This window comes from Lonchura striata, chromosome Z, assembly GCF_050655825.1.
Source record: "Lonchura striata isolate lonStrDom1 chromosome Z, ASM5065582v1, whole genome shotgun sequence".
Taxonomy (NCBI): Eukaryota; Metazoa; Chordata; class Aves; order Passeriformes; family Estrildidae; genus Lonchura; species Lonchura striata.
This window is the reverse complement of record NC_140740.1, coordinates 4,677,644-4,702,873: the sequence shown is the minus strand read 5'-3', so window position 1 is coordinate 4,702,873 and position 25,230 is coordinate 4,677,644. Positions and strand designations below refer to the sequence as shown.

Genomic DNA, 25,230 nt, shown 5'->3' with positions numbered 1-25,230 from the left:
GGGATTTAAAAAAAAAAAAAAAAAAAAAAAAAAAAAAAAGAGGGATAAAAGAATGCTGTAAAACAGTAAACTGACACCTCAATTCCATGAAGAGGGAATAACTGTTTCAAGAAAGAGGGATGTGGGCACCAACGTCACAGTTTTGAAAATGTTTCTCCAGCAAGACTTCTTTCAAGACAGCAACCTCTCTGCTTGTTCCTAAAGTTAGGACCCAAGACAGGAGTCTTATCTTTAAATAAGACTTACACTTCAAATATGAGAGACATGAGAGGCTACAGCAAGATTGCAAGTACAGATGGTCTCAGATTTACATCTTAGTTGTAAATGGCAGGAGAATGACAAATAAAACTCCAGGGATAAAATATTCCAAAGGAGAAGGCCCACAAAAGTGAGATTTCTAGTCTATTTTACCTAATTCCAGATTTCTCTGTGCAAGTTTGGACTATTACACTGAAATTCTGTGATATTCACCAAGCAATAAAGTTTCTGTGGCACTCTCACTTCAGAGAGCAAACGGCAATGATACTTGGCAGAGAAAAATGAGGTAGTGCAGTAACTGAGCAGTAAGATTTGGGAATCTCCTACCTGAAGCAGCAATCAGATAGTTGAGAAGTGCATGTTGATGCATGAGCTAACTATTTTTCCCAACACAATACAGTCAATATGCGCATATTGGAAAAAACATCACTTATCATATTACAATTAAATTTTTACTATAGAGGCGAACAACGTAAGTGCTTTCCTTGGGGCATGCAGACCTGAATCTTCATGCTAAGCCAAATAATCTCCATTGTGGTCTTGGCTGTGGATGTTCCTGGTCTTTTGGAGGGTCCTTTGCCCTGTCTTTTTTTTTCTTTTTTGTCCAGCAAGATATCGAGAGTGTCTTCTGCAAAGCTGGAAGTCTCTGATGAGATCCCAGAATGGCCTGAACCATGGCTACCAGCTGCAGTAATTGTGCGTGGCTGCTGTGCTGAATAGCTGGGGCTAATATCACTTGGGCTTCCATGCACTGGACACGTCCTCTGTCCTGTTCTCAGCAGGTAGAAGAGGTTTAATCCATACTACGTGCAATGGGTGGCATTTGTACATGAATAAGCATGTCATTCACATGGGCTTGCCTGTCATACTTCAGCTGGAAACATGAAAGCCCTGTCCCTTATAAGAAGCAGTACACTGCTGAGGGTTGTGGTTATTTGGGTCTTTTGCCTCTCTGTGTGAAGTGCTATTGAACATGTACTAGTATTGCTCCACTGACAGGTTCTTTCTTTTTTCCCCATTACTTCTCTCCTGCTCCTTTTTTAAGTGTTCACTTCTATGGAAGCAGGGTCCTTTCAGCCTTTTCTATTATAGCAACCATGCAGCAGCAATGCTCAGGAGAAAGAAAAAATTATAACTCCTGGTAACTCTAATTTTAAATTTTCTTCTCAGTGCCAGTTAACTTGGACAACATGACCCTTCCACTGGGTCTCACCGAAGCTTGGTTACAGTCTGCCTGCTTTGCTTAATTTGATATTTACCCTTTATACCCAACCTGAATGACTTCATGCTTAGTCTTTTAAAAGTTCTTACCTCAAGCAAATTATCCCTTTCAGACCTCTAACACTTCCAATAATCTTATTTGTATGTGACAATTGTAGCAGAAATGAAGTGTCACTCTACCAATATTTGTAACCTGACATGCAAGTGAACTTTGCATAAATCCTGAAACAGAATTTCTGTTGTTTAGCTCTCTCCTTGATCTCAGAAGACATCATTTAGCCAAGAAATTATGAAGATAAACTCAGCAATACCGATCAAGTTTGATTTTCCCCTTCACTGAACCTGTTTTCTGACAAACAATTAGTGAATGACTGTTACTTCTCGTTCTCACTGGCAGTAATTTAATTTCCTCTTTCATTTTAATTTTAAAAAACATTGTGAAGCTAATTTTCAAGTCATTGCACTTCACAGAGTCTGCCTGATTGGAGAGGATTGAGCCACATACAGGTAAAATCAAAACCATTACCTGATCATTTATTTTGGGCAGGATTAACACGCAGGCCTCTTTACCCCCAGTCAGGCATCCTACCCACTCTTCTGAACCACTTCTTAAACTTGCAGTTGGAAACTGCAGAAAAAGGAAAAAAAAAATATTTAAGCCAGTTGGGAGTTAAGGGGGGTGGGGGGGTGGGGGGAAGCTACTAAATCCCAAGGAAATCAGCCCTCTGTTTTATTCATATTTGATTTCACTGGTAACCATGGGAAACTGGAGCCAAACCTGGTACCCTCACTGCAATCCCTCACTACAATGCAGACAGAGACAGAAGAGCTGCAATGGAAAAGGGCATTTCAGCTAAAGGTGGTTCAGTTAGCACTAGAAAAGGCTTTACCTGAAAGGTTCAATAGGGATCTAACCCTAAATATAAAATGGCCAGGTGGACTTGAGAGACTCTGCAGTGCTGCTTAGGAACAGCACCCTCGGACATGGTAGGTATTTTGCAGGGACCTGTTGTGTGCAGCCTGAGCACATGAGTCCTATGATAAGCTGGGTGTCAAAAACACACAATACACTAACTGGAGATGAGACACTTAAAGCATGATTCTGGGCTTTGGGAGAGAGGGAAGACCCCTCTGAGCTAAGAGACTGCTGTTACCTAGAAGCTGAACTTTTTTTCCCCACCAAGGTTGACAGGTAGAGGGAACAATCTGTTCATCTGTTCTACTTTTCAGCCTTTCACAACTCTGTAATTATTCTGTCTGCCCTAGCTCAATTGTTTGCTGAACCTTGAAATTTGGCTGGTAAGTAGTGTTCAACTGGAATGTGTACTGCAGCCAACTAAGAATCTGTGTAGATCTCTATTAAAGATAGCACCCAGCACGCTTCTCAGCCACATAATGAAGCAAGGCAGTTCTTCCCTGTGAGCCTGCTGCCCCATTAGCATTCAAGCACTTGCTGTGACAGTTGTGTGCAAATGTCTGTGGATGCCTTCCTAAAAAATGACATTGACAACATAAAAGGGAAGTACAGAACAGGAATGTGTGTATGTGTGTATCTATTTGGGTGCTAGGAGTGAGTAGACACAACAGCATCATTCAGCCCAAATCATCTGAAGCAATCCAATAAACACAGTCTTGAGTACCAAGAGCCATCAAACAATCCTGGATATTCTGCTGATGCCCTTTGCACAGACAAAACATTATCCACATAACTCAAGGTCATCTGAGAAATAATTAGCATTACTGGCATGGATGGTGATCAGTGCCATCAAGGTACAGCAGGTAAGGAGCTGACTAGGAAGAATAGGGAAAGCAGGTGCAGAGACAGTACCTTATTTCAGGAGCAAGATCTTTGAGAAAATCTCTGGGGATTCACTGTGAATTTCCTTTAATGATAGTGTTGCAAAATGTGGAAACAGCTTGAAGAAACTTAGGTGTATTAGCTCAACAATAGTAAGACAATAGTAAGAATTTCTGTGAGATCAGTGGTTGAAAACTGCTGAAAGAGACAGGAAAGTGTGTGTTACTATGTCCTAAATGTATCAACATGTCACTAAAAAGACAAAGCTGTGAGAAGCTCAAGTGGTTCCACAGGGCAGGTGCAAGGCAAGATCCAGAAGCACAAACCACACCAGTGAGACACTGCATAGGCTCTAGCTCAAGTTCAAGAAAGATTGAATCAACTCAGAAGACCTGCAGAGAATGACAGCTAAAATGTTAGTGAGAAATACGGCAAAACTACAGAAGTTTGGCATATTTAGTCTCACAAAATGCAAGCAGAGAGTAGTACAATTACTGTATGTGAATACAAACGAATGCTGAAAACCTGAGTGGTCATGCTGGCTCAAGACTAAACAGGTTTAAACTGATCACAAACACATTACACAAGAGACAGTTACAGGAGAAGCAGTTTCTGACTCATCATAATTAATTGGGAGAATCATATGGAGTAAAATACCCTGAAAAAAACAACAACACAATACCAAAAACAAAACTCCCAATTTTATTATGTTTTAAGATATTTCTAGGAAACAGGGAATCATATTTGATATGCTGGCCCTGTCTCATATTCCTGCATTCTGCATTTGAGATAGATCACAGTGTGGGGGACAGAACTACAGTGCTCCTGCCGTGGTCGAGTTGCTGGTCCCTAGAATTGGTTCTCCTGGAGAGATTCATTATCCCTGGCACCTGCAGCATGGAAAACACCATTAGGGAGATTTCTAGAGGATGTCAGGGATGACACAGATGTTAGATATACCAACTGGGATTATGCTGGTCAGGATGTGCTTCCTTAAAAATAAGGAAGAACTGGTCAGGGCGTAACTGTAGTGATCCAGACACAGGGAAGTTCAAGATCCTGGGCCAGGGTAGGGAGTAGGAAGGCCAATAGCCCTGAACCTCACTTCAGAAAGCCGTGGCTTACTCAGGGAAGAGGTAGGTGTGAGGCAGCTCTTATAGGAGCCAGCTCTTGTGGGGTTTGAAGGGCAAAGGAGCTCAAAAAAAAAGTCCTTGTTGATGCTCAAGGATAAAAACAGATATTTTAGGAGGCTGGCTTGGCTATAAAGAGAATTAATGGCAGAGCAATGCAAAAAAAAAAAAAAATTATAAGCACAGTAGGAATTAGGAGAGGTTATAACAGAGATTATATTATTATTTCTGATGGAGAGTCCAGAGGTGTAATCAGGAAAATCAAAGCTAAGCCGGGGTTCAAGAAGTGCTTCTGCTGCTATGTAAGAAGTAAATCATGTAAAGAAATTATGACAAATGGGTTGAGCAGTACATTGACAGCAAATGCAGGCAAAAAAGAGGTACTTGGTACCTTCTTCCTCTCAGTTTCCACTGACACTGTTCACAGGTGTTTTAGCCCAAAGGCAGGGATGAAGATGAATAGAGTACATTCAGCTCAGAGGTTTCCTAGAAAATCTTATCTTACACAATTCCATTGACCTAAGTGGGATTTGTCTGAAGGGGGTTGAGTGAGGTGGCTAATGACAGTGTGAAGCCACTCTCTGCCATTTTTGAAAGGTTGTGGAGCCTGGGGAGGTCCCTGATGATTTTATGTCCATCTAGAAGGCACTTACTGATCCTGTAATTCCCAGTGCTCCATCAGGTCACTCTGTCTGGGGCAGGGGACTCCAGACATGTGAGGTAAGAAGGTTCATTGTGTAGTTCCCCATGTCACCCTGGGAGGCTGCAGTGCAAAGTTCCACAGGCTTTTCCCACATCTCAGCACTTCTTGCCAGCCCTCTGAGCTGCCCTGATTCCTCCCCCAAGGAGCTTTTCATAGGATCTTGGAAAGATTTGGGTTAGAAGAGACCCCTAAGATAACCTAATTCCATCTCTCTCCTCTACCCCTAAGAGCAGGGATGCCATCCACTAGATCAGGTAGCTCTAGGCCCCACACAGCCTGGCCTTGAACCCTTTTATACCGAGCACTCACAGCTTCTTTGGTCAAGTATGTGTCAGGGCCTCACTATCACCTGAACTAAGATTTTCCTCCACATATCTGGCCTCTTTCAGCTTAAAGCTATTCTCCTTTGTTTTATCACTACATGCCCTTGCAAAAAATCTCTCTCCAGGTCACTTGTAGCCCCTTTAGGTACTGGAAAATGCTCTAAGGTTTCCTTTCACTTCTCCAGGCCGAACAACCTCAACTCTCAGCATGTCTCTCCTTAGCACAGGTTCTCCAGCCTTCTGAGTATCTTTGTGGCCTCCTCTGGACCAGCTCTAAGATGTCTACAGCTTTCTTGTGCTGGGGAATCCAGAGCTGGATGCAGCTGTCCAGGTGGAGTCTCAAGAAGGCAGAGTAGAGGGGAATAATCACTTCCTTTGACACGTTTCCTCCATTGCTTTTGGTGTGGCCCAGGGGGTAGTTGGCCTTCTGGGCTGCCAGCCCACATCACTGGCTCATGTCCACCTTTATATTCCACCAGAAGAAACTCCAAAGTCCTTCTCCACAGGGCTTCTCTCAATGAATTCTTCTCCCAGTCTGTGCTCATGTCTGGGATTGCCCCAGGTGCAGCACCTGGCACTTGGACTTGTTGAACCTCACTGTGTTTTTTAGGCCCCATTCTCGAGCTTGTACAGGTACCCATGGCTAGCCCCATCCTTCAGATGTGTCACCAGCACCCTCAGCTTGGTGTCAGCTGCAAACCTGTTGAGGAGCTGCTCTCCCTGTCTATGTCACTTATGAAGGTATTGAAGACCACCAGTCCCAGGACACAGCCCTGAGGGACACCACTCATCACCAGCCTCCAGCTGGACATGGAACCATTGACCACAACTCCCTGTCTGTGTCCATCCAGCCAACTCCTCCTCCACTCAAGCCTACACCCTTCAAACCTGGGTCTCTCCAAAGGCTTTGCAGATATCCAGGTGGATGACATTGGTCAGTCTTCCCTTGCTGACCATTGCAGTCATTCCATTACAGAGGGCCACAAGATGGGCAGGGACAATTTTCCCTTAGTGAAGCCATGCTGGCTATCTTAGAACACCTCTTTGTCTTCCATGTGCCCTAACATTACTTCAAAAGGATCTGGTCCATGATCTTCCCAGGCACAGAGGTGAGGGTCACTGGTCTGTAGCTCCCTGTGTCTTCCTTTCTCCTGGTTTTAAAAATAGGAGTGATGCTTCCTTTATTCCAGGCACCAGGGAATACCCGTGACTGCCCTGAATTTTTTAAATGTGATGGAGAATGGCTTGGCAACATCAGCCAATTCCCTCAGGACTCTGGGATCTATCTCATTGGGCCCCACAGACCTGAGTGTATTTTCTCTCCTATCCAGGGTGCAGGCAGGTGGGCCAGGGTGATCCCACCTGCCCAGCTCCATCGGGGCACTGTGTCCTGTTTGGGACCCCAGGCAGAACTGACAAACCAGAAGGGCTCAGGGGAAGCCACTAGAACTGTGGGGCTGAAATAATCACCCTGAGAGGAGGGTCTGTGGGGCTGGGGCTGGTTCAACATGGAACAGAGAATGATTTGGAGCAGTTCACAGCACACCCTTGTGCCTGTGGGGATGAGATCAAGTGGATGGGGCCAGGATCTTCCCAGTGAAGAACACTCCCTGGCAGGAGGGCAAAAGACAGTGACATCAGCAGAACCTAGAGAAGTTCAGCATACAGTTAGAAGGGGAAAAAATGAGATTAATTATGCACTATAGCAGGAGCCAGAGGAGGGATCTTTGGAGGTTTTCAAAGTCTGGCTGGACAAAGCACTGAGATTCAAGGTCTGAATTAGTTCAGGGTCTGAATTAATTAATTCTCCTCCAAGTAAAAGTTTGGGGTAGAAGCTACTTATAACTGTGCCAACTACAAGGCTTTTGTGGTTTGTGACCTAGGAGTTGGTATTGTTTTACACAAGGTTTTATGTAGACAGAATAACTACACATCCAAGTGAATTCCTGTTGAATCCAGAGGGCTCACACTCCCCAGCTGTCAGGTTACACATATGCTAGGAAATAAGTGTACTGTAGCAGCAACATTACTTCACAGCAGATGGCCTGTAGAAGCTATGAACACTGTGACAAAAGCTTCAGAGCATAGCATATTGTTCTCTTTTATACAGTAGTCAGCACAGAAAGCAACATGTTGGAAAGTGCATGCTCAAAATCAAGTAATGTAAAAATCTATAGTCAGGTTACTGTAGAAAGACCTGTTTTGGTGTTTAACTCCTCACACCACACTGGAAAAGATTGTTCTGTGTGTGTGGCTGTCCAGCTTAGGCCAAATTTGTTTATATGAGTTTTAGCCGCATTTTGATTAAATTAAAATACTTTCAGATAACCACAGTGATGACTGCAATATGATTAATGACTCATACAAAAATGAACTGATCTAATTTACTCATAGTAGGCCCAGTTAGACCTGTAGGATTTGATTCACTATTTTTCACATAAATATTATTCTTGGAATCGATGTTCCAGACTAATTGCTGACGATTCCTGACGTCATTTTCCCAGCTTTTTATAGAGCACTCATCAATCCACTCTGGAACTGCTCAGTCCTGTCCTGAAGCTCGGAAGACTCACCCTGTGACAACTGTCAATACTAATGGGCTGCCCGACTGGCTGCAGTATTTACGATTCTAATGGCTCATGCAATTTTTGGCCTTGCTTTGGAATATTCAGATGTCTGGCCTTTCCACAGCAGCTCTGCAGAACCACGGGAGGACAATGTACAGCTTCCGGCTCCCGTTTGTCCTTGTTATTACAGGACAGGCAGGAACACAGACAGGACAGAAGCTCAAACAAAGCCTAAATATTAGAATAGCTGGCAAAGAGTCTGCACTCTGAAACACTCTAAACTCCCCCTAGAGCCACAGCAGCCCTTCCTGGTAACAGACACAGACATCAGATAACTGTCTTCAGAGGCATTTGTCAAATCCAAATAATTTTTTATTCCTTCCCTTTTAGCTGTCTGGCACTCCAAAGAAATCAGTGACAAAATAAGGAAACTTTACATGAGTAAAAATATTTTTTCACCCTCAGGTAAACTGTCTTGAAGCATACAGAATTCAATACCTCCCTCTCCTAGGTCATTTCTGCACACAGAGATTTAAAGAGTTTGATTCCAATGCCAGTATGTTCAGGGCACTAACATGGCTGGGATAAGCTTCCAGAGTCACTAGCCAAGGCTGTTACAAGAGGACCTCTTCCCTGAAATGCTTGGGGAAAGAAGCACTATGCAGCCTGGTACTCAACTTCAAGTCCAATTTGGCCTTTCTTGGCAAACATCATTTCCTGCAGTTGCAAAATGACACTTACCAGGTGGCAAGGGAGCACATAAACAAACAAACAAACAAACTGATACATAAAGGGGTTAGATTCCAACTGCAAGCCCAGTTGTGAAGCTGGACTATGCTCTAGGAATATCTCCTGGAGGTGCCTTGCAGACATGCCCTGAACTGAGATTCCCCTCCTCACCCCTTATCCCTCACTTCCTTAATAAATGGTATAAAACAAAGTTATTTCAAATTAAGAAGTTAATATACTTACTATAGCTATTGCCCCTAAATTTCGGAATAGAAAAATAAAATAAAAGGCTTTACAGCTGAGTGAGAACTTTTATTACATGTTTAAGGAAAATTTACATATTAGAGTCAGCTGACAAATCTTTTGCGGGTTTCCCCATATTTGATACTGATTTTACTGATGGAAAGTATCTACATATTCCTAATAAAATTACTACACCCACATATTTAGCATAATAAATATATAAGCCTGTCAAGATGATAGTCTAATGCACTTGCCATGCTGTTATTGTATAGTGAATTCCAAGTATTCTTGGCAGGTATTTTGAGTGTCAATCAGGCTAAAACACTAACAACAGAAAAGCAATTGCTCTCAAAATAAAAGACCTCAAGTGTGAACCCTGCATAAAAGAAATTTTAGTCCCTTTTATCAGTAAAGACTGGGTTTCATTTTGATCTCATACTAACTTTCCATCAGTGTGTGCAATAAAACTGAACTGTAGGTTCTTGTCTGCAGACTCCAGTGCTAACATCCATGGTGTCCAAGGGCTGGCAGGAACTCTAATGGGATTTTCTATGCTTCTGAGTCTGGTTCTGAAAATGCACCAAATTATTTCCCTCATCCAAGGCAGTACCACTGCTTCAAAGTGAGATGTCTCCAAATCTGAAGGACCCAGCCCCTTTTGTTGATTTTTTTTTTTTTTTCAGACCATGAGGCATGCAGACATGAGAGATTACAGGTAAATCCAAAGAAAAGCAAGATCCAGACCCTCTTTTCCTGCAGTTGGTAGTGGCTGAAGTGGTTACAACCACCTTGCTGCAGGTAACCACTGCCTCCATTATTGCATAATACCTCACTGTCTAATTAGCTGATTAACCTGCACAGCTGCTCTTTACTATCGTGACAAACAGCGTGAAGCTGCTTCTGTGTTAATCCTGCACAATAAATGAGGATGATTGAGAAGCATGGTAGCAGTTTCACAGCACAAGTAAACCCCCAAATTACTTCTGTACCAAAGGAAACAATGCTGGCAACAGGAGGCAGATAAAGCTCCGGAGTGCCTGCAGAATAAGATGAAGGGTGAAATAATGAGTTACTGCAAACTGGAATCTAAGCAGAGGTTCACCTGCTCCAGAGATGTGTCTGCAGTTGGTTCAGCCTTCACAAAAGGTCAACTAATTTGTGATACAGGGAAAGCCAGCGGGAGATCTGCATTGGGAAGCATGGAACAGCAGAGAACCAGTCAACTCAATAGCAAATAAACACTACAGCCTAGGACACCTCGCATTCATTCATTTTTATTTCACATTCACAACCAGTGGGAAAAGACTGCTTTTGAAGCATTTTCCAGGGATAGGTCACTTATTGTGAAATAAATGTGAAATGCTGCCTTTCATTAAGGGTAAGGTCATGTTACTGCCTGTCAATGATGGTGCTAACTTCCCTCACCTCTCCATTATCAACATGTGCTCTATTTGATCCCAAGCCCCTCCAGGCTGTGCTGCCCTTCTGGATCTCTTCTACATCTACTTTTGTAACAACTCTTCCTAACCACCAGCAGCAGCTCAAAAGCTTGCTTCTCCCTTTCATTACCTCTGTTATCCAGACTGACAAGCATCTGCCTGGAGTACTGCCCTCTGCATGCCTCCTCCTAGCTCAACACAGACAAAAAAAGTTGCTTTCTACACCCTCAGGGCCTTGTTCAGGCCATTTCTGTCAGTGCTGTCTTCTTTTGAAAAGCCTGCACCCACCTCAAAAGGCCTGAAACAGAATGTGCTGCTTTCTTACAAGCACCATTTCACCCCTTGCTTCCCTAAACAGTTCTTTGGGGTGAGTCACCTTCAAAGCCTTTGTCTGCCATCACTCCCAGAATCTGGGCAGGACCTGTAAAAATTATGGCAATGATAAGGCTGCCTTAATAGCACACACACATCTAAGACAATGGGATGACCCAGGTAACAAAGGGGGTGTGTGTATTTACTGTAGGTTAGTGCAGAGGCAGAATTGACTTCCCAAGAGCACTGACTCGAGACTTTGCCTCAGTCTTTGCCACTGAAAACCACAGAAACTCTTCCCAAGATAAGCAGACAAACTCGAGTATCATGCAACGGGGACATTTTTTGTGGCTGGAGAGGTGACACGCAGGTAACCTGAGGTGACAACAGGCAGACGTGTACACACTGATACTGTTACAACGGGTTCTGTAACAATCAGGGTCCTTGAACCTAGGAGGGTGCTCACAGCTGTGAACAGGCTTGGGTAAAGAGCAGGTCCTGGGGAATCATGGACAACCAAAAGGAGCCGAGAGGGACAAAGCTATGGCAGCACACAGCTCACACAGCTGGAGTTAAGTGCACCAGGGAAATCAAGTTACTTGGAAGCAAGAATCCAAAAGTAATCATCTTATGCATTTGCCACCAAAACATCTTTCTAAGTCTTTGGCTTCATTTCACATTTTTCTCAAATCAATCCAATTTTTTTTTCTCTTGGATAGGGGATGTTTGTATGCTGATTGAGTCAGCATATAAACTGTTGTAAATAAAGTTAGCTAACTGTGATGCTTCAGTCTGTACACAGGGCGATTGCGCAAAATACTTCAGATACAGAAAGAAAAAAAAAACCACAAAGCACTGGCTGTCAATGAGAAGCACTATGAAACTAAATTATGAGGCTGCTCTGGGGGAGAAATTCCAACTCTAGATTCTGCAACTGCAAGAAAGAACTGGAGAGCCAAGCCCTGACAGATTTTATGGAGCTGAATGGGCTGAGCTAGAGGAAATATCAAGATTCTATTTATTTATTATATTCCCAATACAGTGAGTTGTCATAAATTCTTGAACCACTCAGAGGGAAAAAAAAAAAAATCACAGCTTCTTTTTTTTCTCTCATTCTATTTCAAAATTCAAATAAATTGTCAGAAAAAGACCTTCATCCTTAGCCGTTCATAGCCTCTGGAATTGTTTCCCAGTTATTCTGGGGCTTTTACAAGCAGAGCCAAACAGCCACTGTTGAAATGAGCCCCTAGCCCTGGGCAGAACTGCTTCACACACTAACCAGCAAACACAGAAGTCAGAATGAGTAGTTTAGCACAAGCTGAGCAGAAAAGGGTAGTGAAACTGACACAACCCCTCAGCATGAGGTATTTTAGTTTGCATGTGAAGCTCATGAAGCTCAGCACTCGCATATCTGGACTGCTGAAAGAAAAGTTTAAAAAAAAATCCCTTTTATCTTCAAAGTATAGACTTAGGTATCAGGCAAGAGTGAAAGTGAACAAGCAGCATATTTTAGGTTGTAACCACCCAAGCAAAAACTAGCAAGTGATATTTTCTCTCTCTCTCTTTTTTTTTTTTTTTTTTTTAATGGCTCTCCACGCAGAGCAAGCAAGTTATTCTGTACTGTCAGGAATGCTGGATTCCTACTAGCAACAGTCAGCGGTTTCTTTTTCGTTGTGAAAGCTGCAGGAGGCTCTGGCTCTCTGGCAGCTGTATGACAGAGCATGAGCAGGACGCTGGCAGAATCAGCACCTCCAGCCCTGTGTGTACGTGTAGCACGTCCCCATTCCCTCACTCCTGCAGGGAAAGGGGTCTTCCTCTTCCCTGCTGCCTGGCAATGCTGTCTGCTGGCCTGGGAGGAAATGCTGAGGAAGCTAAGCCTACTGTAAAAAATGAGTTAGGAGATGGTTCTCATTACAATGATTAAGCTGACAATCTTAGTGGCAGGCTAGAAATTTTCTGGCCATTACACAATACTAGGAAATTTGGAGTTTAACTGCAACTAAGTCAGCCTGACATAAGTATCCCCTTTTGCAGAAAGACAGCCTTTATTCAAAGAAGATGCCCTGGGAGATCCTACAACTGCAGATGGAAGAGGTTACAAGGAGCAGGAGAAAAGGTCTCTTTTACCAACACAGCTGGCTCAACTTTAAAGTTTACTTGTAGCAACTTTCCTCCTACATTATCTAAAGAGCAACAGGGCAAACACAGGTTAATAACCCATCAAAGGTATGCATCAACTACCCAAACACTAAACTGCAAGCTACTAAACTCACCATGAGCCAGCAGTGTGCACTCACAGCCCAGAAAGCCAAATGACTGCTGGGCTGCTTCCAAAGCAGCGTGGGCAGCAGGTCAAAGGAGGAAATTCTGCCTCTCTTCTCCTCTTGTGAGACCCTCACCTGCAGTGCTGCATCCAGCTCTGGGATACTCAAAGTGAGAAGGACTCATGGAGCAAGTCCAGAGGAGGCCACCAAGCTCATCAGGAGCACCTGCCCTGTGAAGTCAGCTTGAGAAAGCTGGGGCTGTTCGCCCTGGAGAAGTTTCCAGTATCTGAAGGAGCATACAGGGAAGCCAGAGAGGGACACTATGTTGGGAACTTTAGTGATAGGACAAGGAGGGGTAGGTACAAACTGAAAGAGGGGAGGTTTAGGGAATCTTTCCTTTTGAGGGGAATCTCTCCTATTTATCCCCAATTTAAGCTGGATATAGGGAAGACATTCTTTATTGTGATGGTGAGACACTTGAACAGCTTGCCTGGGGAGGTTGTGGATGTTCCAACACCTGGTGTTGTTCAAGGACAGGTTGGATAAAGCAACCTTGAGCAACCTTAGTTGGAGGTGTCCCTGCCCATGGCACAGGGGCTGGGACTAGATGGTCTTTTATATTCTATGAAATGAGCACTGGCGGAACTGAGGGTGCTATAAACCTGCAAGCGTGTATTAATAAGCTTGTATAACAACTTACAAGCGGTGTGTCCTGTGCCACTCATTTCAAGAAGAACACTGAGGGGCTGGAGCATGGCCAGAGGAGGGAACGGGGCTGGGGAAGGGAATGGAGCCCCAGGAGAGGCTGAGGGAGCTGGGAAGGGGCTCAGCCTGGAGGAAAGGAGGCTCAGGTGGGACCTTGAGCTCTGCACAGCTCCTGACAGGAGGGGACAGCCAGAGGGGTCAGGCTCTGCTCCAGGAACAGGGACAGGAGGGAATGGCCTCAGGCTGGGCCAGGGGAGGTTTAGTTGTATATTAGGAAGAATTTCTTCAGAAAGGCTGGCTGGACGTTGGAATGGGAGACTGCAGAGTCACTGCCCCGGAGGTGTTCGAGCAACGCCTGGACGCGTCACTCAGCGCCACGGCCTGGCTGACACGCTGCTGTCCGGCCACAGGCCGGACTCGCAGACGTTCTTCCCCACAATCACTCCGTTCCTTCTCTCTCTATCTATTTATACACATTGATATCTGTATTTCTGCCTCGCCGCCCGCGCCCCGCCTCCCGCTCTCCCCGCCCTCAGGCGCGCCCGCGCCTGCGCCGTGGCGCGCGCCCCGGGCGGCGCATGCGCAACCGCCGCTCCCGCCCAGCCCGGCGCCGCCTCCCTCCTCCTCCTCCCTTTCCCGGCCTCTGCCCCGCCACCTCTTCCCGGGGAAGGGACGAGGGCGGCCGGAGCGCGGCACGTACCCGCCGCCATGCAGATCACGCTGAAGACGCTGCAGCAGCAAACCTTCCGCATCGACATCGACCCCGAGGAGACGGTGCGGCCATTCCCGGGCTCCCGCCCCCGCTCCCCCCACCCCCCCCCCACGCTCTTCCCCCCTCTTCCCATCCCCGGGACGCGGCCGTGGAGAGGGATGCGGGATCTGTGCGCTCAGCCCCTGGAAAGGGAGATTCCGTGAGGGGTTGGGGTCGCGGGGGTGAGGCGGGGTCCGCCCGGGATGATTTTGCGGCTGGCGGGGCCGGAGGGAGGGGATGAGCTCAGGCGGGGGTGCGAGGGACCCCTTTTCCTCGGGATGCTGGTGGGTAAGAGGGACTTCCCATCGCCGAAGGAAAGGGACTGCCGTGGCCAAATCTCCGGCGGAAGGAGTTTTCCCCCCTTGTTTTAGAGGAGAACGCCCCGGAGGTGGGAGGCGGAATAGCTCGGGAGGTGGAAAGGGGGAATAGCTCTGAGGTGGAAAGGGGAAACAGCCCGGGAGGCGGGAGGGCGAATAAATACCTCACGTAGTCCTGGGGAGGAGAGGAGCGCTATAGGAAAGTTTTCCCTGTCGGGAAGCGGGGTGCCGTGGGTTGGCAGTCGGTGGGGCACAGATCGCTGCTGGTTTATGCTGGGAGCCCTGGGAGAGGGGGATGGGGACACTGGATATTGCGAGAGCATCTCTCTCCCGGGATGAGGTTGGGGGTCCAGCAGAAGGAAAACGTGGTGGTCCTTCCCTCCTCCCATGGATTCGCAGGAGGGAAACGCTGGGAGGGCTGTGGGGCTTCACTGCCGGGGCAGGAGCGTGATCTGGAGAGGGGCTGGTGTTTGCTGCCGGGTGCATCGCTGTGTGCCCGGGCAGGGGTGTGCTGTGGAGGTGGGAGAGTGCGGGAGGGTTTGGTGTTTGGCCTCACAGGGCGAGCTGCAGCGATTAATCAGTGTGCACTTCGGACGGGAGGGAGTGCGGGAGAGACGCTGCTGACCTCGGTGGAGCCGGTGTTGGGGTGTGCGGTGGGGTGCACAGCAGCCTCATTCCCCCTCTCCTCGATGCCTTTGGATGTGTCTGATGATGCTGTGAGCGAGGAGGAGACATGTTTTGCTTCCAGGTGAATGTTTTCTTCTGGCACACAGGAGCCTGCTGGAAAATCCTCGGGGAAATGCTGTGTTGTGAGATGAGAGGAAGGGCCCTAAGTGAGTTGGCAGGGTTGGAAGTTGCCTTGTCACTTGCCTGAGCAGAGATGGTTGTTTTGATAGCCAAGTCCACACACACTTGTGGCCTTGGTTTGAAAGATCTGGGGAGGCTGGCAGCTTTCCTTTCTTTCCAGCAGCCTTTCCTGTGACAGGTGAGCAGTGAAGCTCAAAAAACTATGGAACATTGGATCTGCTTTTGTAAAGTCTGTTGGTTTGCCCTCTTCCATCTTAAGAAAACTAAAGGATGACAGTTGAAAGTTGGACTAAGAGCTCATTTGGGTTACCATTGTGACTGAGAGGCATGACAAATGCTTAGGAGAGGCAGGGATCAGAAACCTTCAAATATTTAAAACATAAGTCTGTGCTGTTACTGAAAAAACTATCTTTTTTTTTTTTTTTCCTTTTTTTTCCCTCTTGCTCTCTGCATTCAGTAAGGTCCTGGGAAGTAAATTCAAGGAGAGGACTGAAGGAATGTTGTCGGTCAAAGCCTTCACCAGTTTATGAGACAGCAGAATGCAATGACTAAGTTGGATTGTGGGAAAATGAAACTGCACCCTCTGTTTATAGATGTAGCCGCTACAGTGGCTCAAAATAAAAATGCTCCTCATGAGCATAACTTCAGGTTTTGGCCAGGAATGGGTGGTAAAACAGAGGAAATCTGGTAGAATTTGAGGAGAACTTTGTTTTTAAAAGAGCAGGATAAAGGCTTGGTCTTATTATTAACTATAGAGATGAAAAACATGTTTAAATTTCCATGTACACTTTTTAGAAAATTACTAAGAAAGTACTGTTGGAAATACTAAAAATCAAAAAACTTAGTAAAGAGAAGTTCAGCTTTGAGCTTTCAGTTACAAACTGAGTCTTAAAATCAGAAAACGCTTTGAAATGTGCCATGCTGAGGAGGTGCCTCACAAGTGTGTGCTTTGAAGTTCTCGGTCAGACTTTTTGGAATGCACAAATTTTAGCTAAGTGTGCTGGTTTCGTAGATTATTTTCCTCAGACCTTGAAACATGTTTCATGGAGTTTGGGAAAGATTACTTTTAGTCTTTGGACCATGTGTGTGTTTCTCAGAGGTAGGCAGGCTTGTTTACTTGGATTTCTGCCCTATGGTGTGACAAGGCCAAAAATCGTGTAGTTGCGATAGGCGCAGGAAACGCGTTGCTCCGAAGCTGTGTTCTGGTTCTCTAAAATTGTTTTTGTGTTCCTATCAGTTTCTCCTCGTACTCTCAGTACCCAGTTAATCTGGAGAGACTTGATGATACTATGCAAGGTAGAATTCTGATAAGTTTAACTTAGAGCTGTCGTTGATAGGAATATTTAAACCAACCTCCAGTGAGAGTTTGAAGCAACATACTTCCCAATAATAAATTATCCTTGCTAACTGGCTTTTTGCACAAGCAACTGTTTTTTTTTTTTCCTAGTAAATCTCACAGTTGAATTTTAAACTTGCCTTCAGTGGTGTGACTCCGGTTTTGGTGTGGTTGTGTTTTAAAACATTGGCCAAGTGAGTATTTTGGATGAGTGAAAATTATACTTGAAGCTATTATCTTGCTTGCCAAAGCACTGGGAGAAGACTGTCAGGTACCCTGACTGACTAAAGATGAAAAGATTTAGCCTCAGGCCCTATTATTGGGGAAGGCCTGTTATCAAATTAAATTTTTGGAAGCCTGTTTTTCCTTAAGTTTTGTGATGCGCCCATCAAGCTCCACACCTGGCTGGATTTACCTCTTGAGGTCATTCTGGTGTTCCAAGTGGGGGGCCGCTCAAGGCTTGAGCATTTAGACTTAACCAGGGTAAATGAAAGCATGTATCCATCTGCACAAGCTACTGCTTCTTTTTGTTGGCCCTCTGTGAGAAAGTAAATCTGTTAAACATTGTGTGAGGAGCAAATAATGAGCGCGGTCTGACACTGATGCAGAGCTGTGTAGCCACATCTCTTGTCCGAGGTGACACTGTAGGCTTCTAAATGTGGCACTTCTGTTGTAGTTATCACTTTGTAGGCCCGAAGCAGGGTTTTAAAAATCTTCAACAAACATTCTTGACTTTGAAAGTGAAACACCAGGCGAAAGTTGAGTCTGTCCTGTTTTGTTTTCAGCTCCCTCTGCGCTGTTAACCTAAAAACCTGATTGTCAGAATGCAGAGGAGTGCAAGGAATATTCAGGATGTCAGCAGTCTTTTGGCTGCAGTCTCTGTGTCACATAATATGGGCTTTCACATTTCGCTGTTCCACCACAGCACTTGAACACCCAGGAAAAGCCAGCTTGTTTAACACCATGTCAGCAGAACATGTTAGTTGTGGAAGTTTGAGCTTCTGCTGTGTTCTGGTGCGTCCTTAGTGTGTGTATGCTTTTTGTGGCGATTTCTGTATGAGAAGCTTACTGTGTCAGAAGAATTAACTTTGTAACAGTTCTGGAAGAATCAGGGACTGCTGCTGACTGAAATGGTGAAAGCTGACTCCCGGGTCTGTAACTTGTGAATGGGTATGAACCTACTCTTGAAAAATCTCCTTCCTACATGTGTTTGAGTGTATTTCCCTTGGAGTGTGTCATTTTATGGTTAGAGGAAAAGTGCTCAGTTCAAAACCAGAAGTACCTTTCTAGGTTAAAGATGTTTTTCTCTTCCAGGTCTTGGTATTCTTTTTTAATTGCTCTTTGGGTTGTACAGTAGGTATCTTTCTCCTCTTCTGGAGGATTGTTTTGTTGTTATTGACTCTCTTTAGGATTTTATTACTTTGTGTGTATGTGCTTGCACAGGCAGAGGAGGTGTGAATGTGAAGGGCTTGTACTTGCTGCTTGTGGTTTGATACATGACTTTGCAAAATTGTAACTTCAGAGATCACTATAATAAGAGTAGCTCCATTCCTTTTTTCATTGTTTTCATATTTTCTTCACTGCCTAACATTTTGGAATTTTGGTCTGTTTCAATTTATACTTGTTTAATTAACTCTCTACGGGCTTTTTGCTACTGCTTTCTTTTGGTGGGTAGTCTTTCTTTTTCCTGATTAGAGTTAGGATTTTCAAGCAAAAGAGGTTGTTCTGATTCTTGGCTGAAGAAGGCTAGGCTTTCACATGTTCAGGAATATTTTCCTGAAATTCCAGTGAGTGTTCTAAATACGATTTCCAAAGAACTTTGGGCAGGATGACACATTAAAAAAAAATAAAGGAAAGATAGCATAAATTACTTAATACAACTAAAATTATTGTATTCATATTGGAATATATCTTTACATGTTGCCCATTTTTCAAAAGCTGTGGCTCTGCCCATAATTTTTCAACTTTATTGAGAATGTTGTTACCCAGTTTAGCTGTCACCAAAGAAAACTTAGCTTTGTGCTTTTAATGATTTGGCAGTATTATGTGCTGTATTTCTTAAAATTAAACTTTCTTGGGCCAGCATTGCCAACGTGGCCAGTATACTGAGAAGTTAAATACAGAGCTTGTACACACTTAAGGATGGTTCTGTACATATATTTAAGGTCTATTTTGCAGGTATGACTAGAAAGCAAGGGTATCTGTCCTTGGTATGAATAACAACAGGCTGGAAGGTGTTCCCTTTGAAAGTTGGTAAAACTGGAGACTGCATTTTAATTAAAAATATTTAATATGAGCAGATGATTCTGCTGCTGTTTGGAGTCTCATTGTTGCCTTTTTGTGTAAATGGCTCTATTTACTCACAAACCTTTCAAAAACATTTTCTTTGAGTTCCTGAAACACTGAAAAGGTTATCTGTAGGTGTGAGGTAGGGGGGTGTAAATTTAAAGCACTGAAGGGTATGGCTGGCAATGTTTTCTCCCGCCAAGGTTTGACACAGTTCCTGTGGGTGGAGTGAAACAAATCTTTCTTTATTTCACAGGACATGGTGATGTGCAGCATGTCTTACCTAGAGCCTGTAAGGATGGCTGTCCTCTGTGTGCTGCCCTGCAGGGAGCACCAAAGGGACGGGGAAAAGGAGTGGGAAGGGCTTACCATGGCTGTGAGCACGGAGTGTTATCTACACACTGACTTTGGTTCTCCCTCTCCTTGTTTTTCCCTGTGTTTTTGTGTCAGAGGCACCCTCCAACTGGCTGGTCAGCATGCACTGTTGGAAGAGTGTTTTTTAGGTGTCTTTTTAGCATTGCTCGAAATGGCTTGTCAGTTTTCTTCACACTCAAACAACAGTGTCTCTTTTGTAATTGTAAATTGGTTTGTGGGGACTATGCCTGTAAAAATTGTCTGCCCAAAGCTACAGGAGGATTTTTTGTGCTAATCAATAAGACCATGCAAGAGTCACCACTCTTAATGTAAGCTTTCTTCCTAAAACAAGCCTTTGTGGCTTCAGAGGCAGGACTGTCCATCTTGCTACTTGTCTTCAAGCTGCAGATACCTGAAAGCTCTGCTATAGGTTAACATTTGTGTTCCTGTGTTAGTGCAAAGCTGCTTTTAGTCACCTTTTTGCATTAGAAGACTGGCCCTGGTGTCTCGTCTTTCAGGCAGGGCATACATTAATTTTGAAAAGCAGGGCAGAAGTGTGTGGAGGCCTGGAGGCCAGCTTTGAGATCAGAAATTATTTCTATTGATCTCTGGTCAGTGCATGACAACTACTACACTTAAAAATTTCACTTGTGTGTAGATGAGCTCAATTTTGTAGAGGAAATTAGAAAGGTAGAGGTAATTGCAGAGAAGGTAAATGTCAGGGCTAAATTTGGATTTTTACCTTAACAATTCTGGATTATTTTTCTTCAGAGAATGCTGCTTCTTTCTTTGTATGCAAACTTCAGCAGCAGTAAATACAGCAAGTAAATAAAGGAGATTTTGAATGCTTTATCCTGTCTGTTTTTAAATGCTGGAGTAATTCTAGATGCCTTGTTTATTTGAGTACAACTGTTTTGTTTTTGTTTTTTTTCCCCCAGGTTTTTAGTAAGCTCATAAGCCTGACTGGATTCACAAGGCTCTTCCTCTCCTGTGGTTCTTCCCAATTAATGTATCTGTTATGCCTTTGAGGCTTGAAGTAGGGCACTGATCTGTTCATGTAACCACCATTATTGTTGCATTCTGACTAAATATGAGTGCCCTGTTTAGAAAGACAGTATAAGGGAACACTGTAAATGGAGTTTTGTGCCAGAAAAAGGTGCTTTTATAATTTGTAGAAAGAAGTATCTGGAACTAAATTAACTCTTACCAGTGAAAGTACTGTAAAGCATTGACTTATGAGCTTGCTAGTTTCTTATCCTCTGTGTGTTTTCAGTAGTAGGCACAATATTTGTCATTAATCAGTTGCTGATCATGGAGTTTGATTAAGGGTAGTAAAACCTGTTGCACTGGTCATTTTGTTGCTTCATTAGCGGGTTTATTATCTGATACAGCTGCATTGTCCTCACCTGACTTTGAGCAGTTATTTATGTAGCAGTATAACATGTGGTAAATATTTTTGCAAGGGCAGTGGGAGGAGAAAACTCAGGAATATTAAGTCTAAATTCTAGACAAGTTTTCAGACTATGATGCCCTCCCTCAGGGAGGAGGAAAAGAGCAAAGCCCTTTGGAATTTAAAAGCTTTTGTCCTTGTCTAACTATGACTTTTACCAAAGTCTGTGAGAAACCCATTAGCTTACTACAGGAAAAAGATGAAGGGTGGTAGAGAATTATAATGTAGATTTTAAAAAAAACCAACCCTCTGTGCAGCATTTATTTTCAAAGGGAAGCAGTTCAGCAGAGCTAGGCTGGTAGTGAGGGTCTTTCAGAGTTGGTCTTGGGATCCACCTCTTCACAGTCCTTTAATTCATGTGATAAGAATTTGAGTACAAATCAACAGAAGCATGACAACATTGACAAAGACAAAATTTAACATTAGTACCTGTCTGCCTAATTGAGGGTCAGGCTTTGGTAAACGGCTCTCAAATGAACAGCATGAATTGATTGGTATCAGGTTCATTAAAAGGTGAAGCCCTGAGATCACAGATCCTGAAACATCCAGGGAGAGTAGTGATGCTGTTCAGCTTCAAGTGTGCTGGCCATGTGTTCCCAAGGGCAATGAATTTCTACCTTTGGAAGGAGGTGCCTGGAGCCTGTGGAAAACTGACTCTGACATGAAAGTGAACTAAAGACACCTGCTTGGCTTAGCTCGCAAGTTTTGGTGAAACTATGTAAATGTTTTACATTGGCAAGCACTAGTGGATGTGAGAAGGCTACTCATGCTTGAATGATAACACCAGCATAAGAACAATAGTCGCCAATTAACTTGGTCTGGAATCCAGGAGAAGACTTCCAATATCAAAGTAAACTTTGTAGCAGCCTCATGGTAGAAGTAGCTAACAATCTTGTCTGTGGGTGCATCAGATTCCTGATGAAGATTGTGGTGTGGAAGATGGGTTTGTAGCTTGATATCAGAAGAGATCTTTTCCAGCTTTGTATTCAGATTCTCCCAGCATCTCAAGAAATTCAGCAATTTGTCTTGCCTATGTAATTATACATTAAACCCAATGAAAGTTCACTGTTCACTTTTTCATTAGGATTTATGAAATGAGTCTCTGAATAAACTTACGATTCTTGCCTCTTTTGTGTTAGCATTTATATGAGGTAGGAGAAATGAACATGCCCTGCTTGCTTAGCTGGCAAAAAGTGACTGCAAGGAACAACTGCGAAACTCGGCACTGGTGATTTCATGAAACCCATTTTTAGATACCTGTCTGGGATGCAGTTGATGACTGGTATTTCTTTGGAAGACCTCAGTGTTTCAGTTAGGAGTTAGTCAGCTCTAGCTCTTTATTAAACAGCTTGCATGTCATATATTCTTGAGGACACTGCATTCGGTTTCTGAGTAGTAGGGAGTTTCATGTCTAAATTCATAGGAGACAGAAAAAAGTCATCTTGACTTCCAAGTGTGCTGTTTCTGAATCTTTAGGGTAAAGTGTTTGTAGATGAATTGATGCTCATTCTTAAAGTTATTGCCATAAAGTATAGGCTCTGTTTATTATGCTGTGAAATTTTATAAGGGCAGAGGAAAAATGGGATTTGGTCAGGTCTGAAATACATTTTGAACCCTAATCAGGCTGAATAAAGCTAGGAAGCCTGGAGGTCTGGTTTATGGATCTGTATTTATGAGTAAAATAAATCATAATCTGTGAATGGTTTCTCAATTTGATGGATCAATGTGCTGGGTGTGCTTCCCCAAAATTAATTTTCACTTAATAACCAATGGGGCTGCTGAAGTTAGGTTCCTAGCAACCTAATTTGCTAGAGGCAAAGTTCAGGATGTTGCTTTTTTCAGCAGTTCACTGGACCAGCAGCTGGAAGATGCAGCTGTCTTTTCTGAAAAGCATTGAGAGGGTTTCTCTCTCTCTCTCTCTTTGTTGTGTGGTTTTTTTGTTGTGTTTTTTTTTTTTTTTAATTCCTCCTTGAAAATGGAACATCTATGGTTTAAATCTAAATGAAAGTGGATCATACTACTGTCTGACATACAGGTTGTTGCACCATTATGCATTTTCTTCTCTTAGCAGAATTAATGGCACAGTTATTTCTCACAATGCCTCTATGCCTTCAGTCACTTCAGCTAGAACTACAAGAGGAAATTCTGTGCCACTGGAATGTTACTGCTAAAATTGATGTATCTGATCTTATCCATTGCTTTTTTTATTCTGAGAATTAGTATTGTATCCTCTGCAAATGATGTGTTTCTGGCCTCGGCTAGGCAGTGATGAAAGCCAGAAGAATAGGCAAGTGCTTTTTATTTTAGCCTGAGTGTTTCTTGAGCATCTGTCTCTAATACATGAATGATGAAGTCTGCAGCTGACTGCATTTTCTTGCAGGTTCAGGCCCTAGTAGTTAAGAGTTGGTTTGAGTCCTTTTGTTTGTTCTTTTGAATAGGTGCGATCCAATCAGTTCATTGTATTCATTTAAGATAGGACAGATTCCCTTATCTAAATCACTATTCTTTATAAAGTAGTTGAGCAATGCTCTGAAATATTCTTATATGTAAGCTGGAAATTACTATTTGGTGTATTTTCAGTTTTAAAGGAGCAATTTGAATGACATGACAGAATTTTAAGTTTGTGATTAGGAGCCTATGGTGCATTACTGTCAGTCACCATAACATATTGGGTATCTTTGGATGGCAAAAATTCACAGTAGAGTGAATGTCCATTTAAATGAGAGACCTATGTAAATGATCTTCCCATTTGCAAATGGCAATGTCCCTGGGCATAGATAGCAAAATACTGTAAATTAGCTCAGTTATGTTAACCTTAAATTTCTTTTAGATTTCTGTAAGCTGTCAGCCAGAGAACTGAAGTAATTTGTGTTCCAATTTAGGATATAATCTGTTCTTAAACTGATTGATGTATGTGGCAAGAATACAGGCAGGGAATAAAGACTAGCACTGAAAACTGTAACGGCCTTTTCTCCTCAGGGTTTCCAGTCTTTTCAAGAATTAAGAAGTTAATGGTGGCCCCTGTGTTGGCAAGCTTTATCCAAAGATTGTCTCTGTTCTTTAGGAAAAAACCTGTAGTTTTTTTTTTATGTTCAGAACCACTATGGTTCTGTAACCTCATGGTGTTATTTGCATTGATAATTATTTCACTGAAACAATAACTACCAAACTCCTTCATGTGGATCCACTTACTGCGTAGTAATTAGTATATGTCTTTAGTCTGTCCCTGACCTAGGCCACCACAATAATAAAAATTATGCCAGTATTAGTATGCAGAGAGGGTTTTTGGATTGTGGAAAGGGCCTGTACAGCTGAAGCACAGCCACCTGAATGTCCAACAAGGCTGAAACTACCTGTGACCACCGAGTTAGTTTTCCTAGGTGTAATCCTGTAGAACATAGGGCTGCGTGCTGTTGCTGGTCCTCAGCACAGTGTGAATGATTTGGACCTTTTGGAGCTGGTCCAGAGGAGCCCATGAAGATGTTCAGAGGGTGGAACACCTCTCCTATGTAGACAGGCTGAGAGAGCTGGGGTCGTTCGGGCTGCAGAAGAGAAGGCTCTGCGGAGATCTTGGAGAAACTTCTAGTGCCAAAGGGGGGCTTAGAAGAAAGATGGGGACAGACTTCTTTGCAGGTCTGTTAAGACTAGATGTAAGGAAGGCATTTTGTACAGTGAGGATGGTGAAACACTGGAACAGATTCCCAGAAAACATTTTTTTTCTCACTTCCCTTGGCCACATGGTGTAAATGGAAGTTTGCCTATGTCTGGAGATGAATGCCACCTGCCAAAGGGATGAAAGCATAGTCCTGTTGGTCACAGGCTTATGGAAGGGGGAATATTTTGGAAGGTTTTGGAAAACAGCAGTGCCTCAGGTTGCTTGCAGTACATCACAGCATAGTAATAATAAGGGGAAATGCTACAAAACAGGGGGTCAGCAAAGGCAAATTAATTGTTGGATCCTCCTACAGTAAATATCTTAACTCCTTTTCATGGATCCAATGATTGTGTAGTAAATCAACATGTGTGTTCAGTGTGTCCTGACCTAGACTTTCAGCTGTTCAAACATTTATGTTTGAAAGCACACATCTTGGTTTTGTTCCTTGTGGGAAAAAGACTGTTGTCTGGAATAAAACAATAGAATAATGGAGACTTAAGTAGACATTTGAAGCCAGTACCCTGATTGATGCAGTGGACATGAAACAAACTTTAATTTTCTCCCTCAAAATAGATTATGCAC

At 43.6% G+C, this 25,230-nt stretch overlaps 1 protein-coding gene across 2 annotated transcripts in view; it reads left to right on the top strand.

Moving 5' to 3' along the window:
• Nucleotides 1-14,345: 14,345 nt before the first annotated feature.
• The window catches only part of RAD23B (RAD23 nucleotide excision repair protein B), a 35,580-nt gene continuing 24,695 nt past the window's right edge, over nucleotides 14,346-25,230 (top strand). The window contains exon 1 of one of the 2 annotated variants that reach the window (XM_021533994.3): nucleotides 14,346-14,466. In XM_021533994.3, the coding sequence (XP_021389669.1) occupies nucleotides 14,401-14,466 (66 nt within the window). In that variant the 5' untranslated portion in view covers nucleotides 14,346-14,400. Of the gene's footprint in view, nucleotides 14,467-15,318; nucleotides 15,509-25,230 lie in introns of those variants that run through there. The other variant, XM_085567607.1, reaches the window with a different exon arrangement.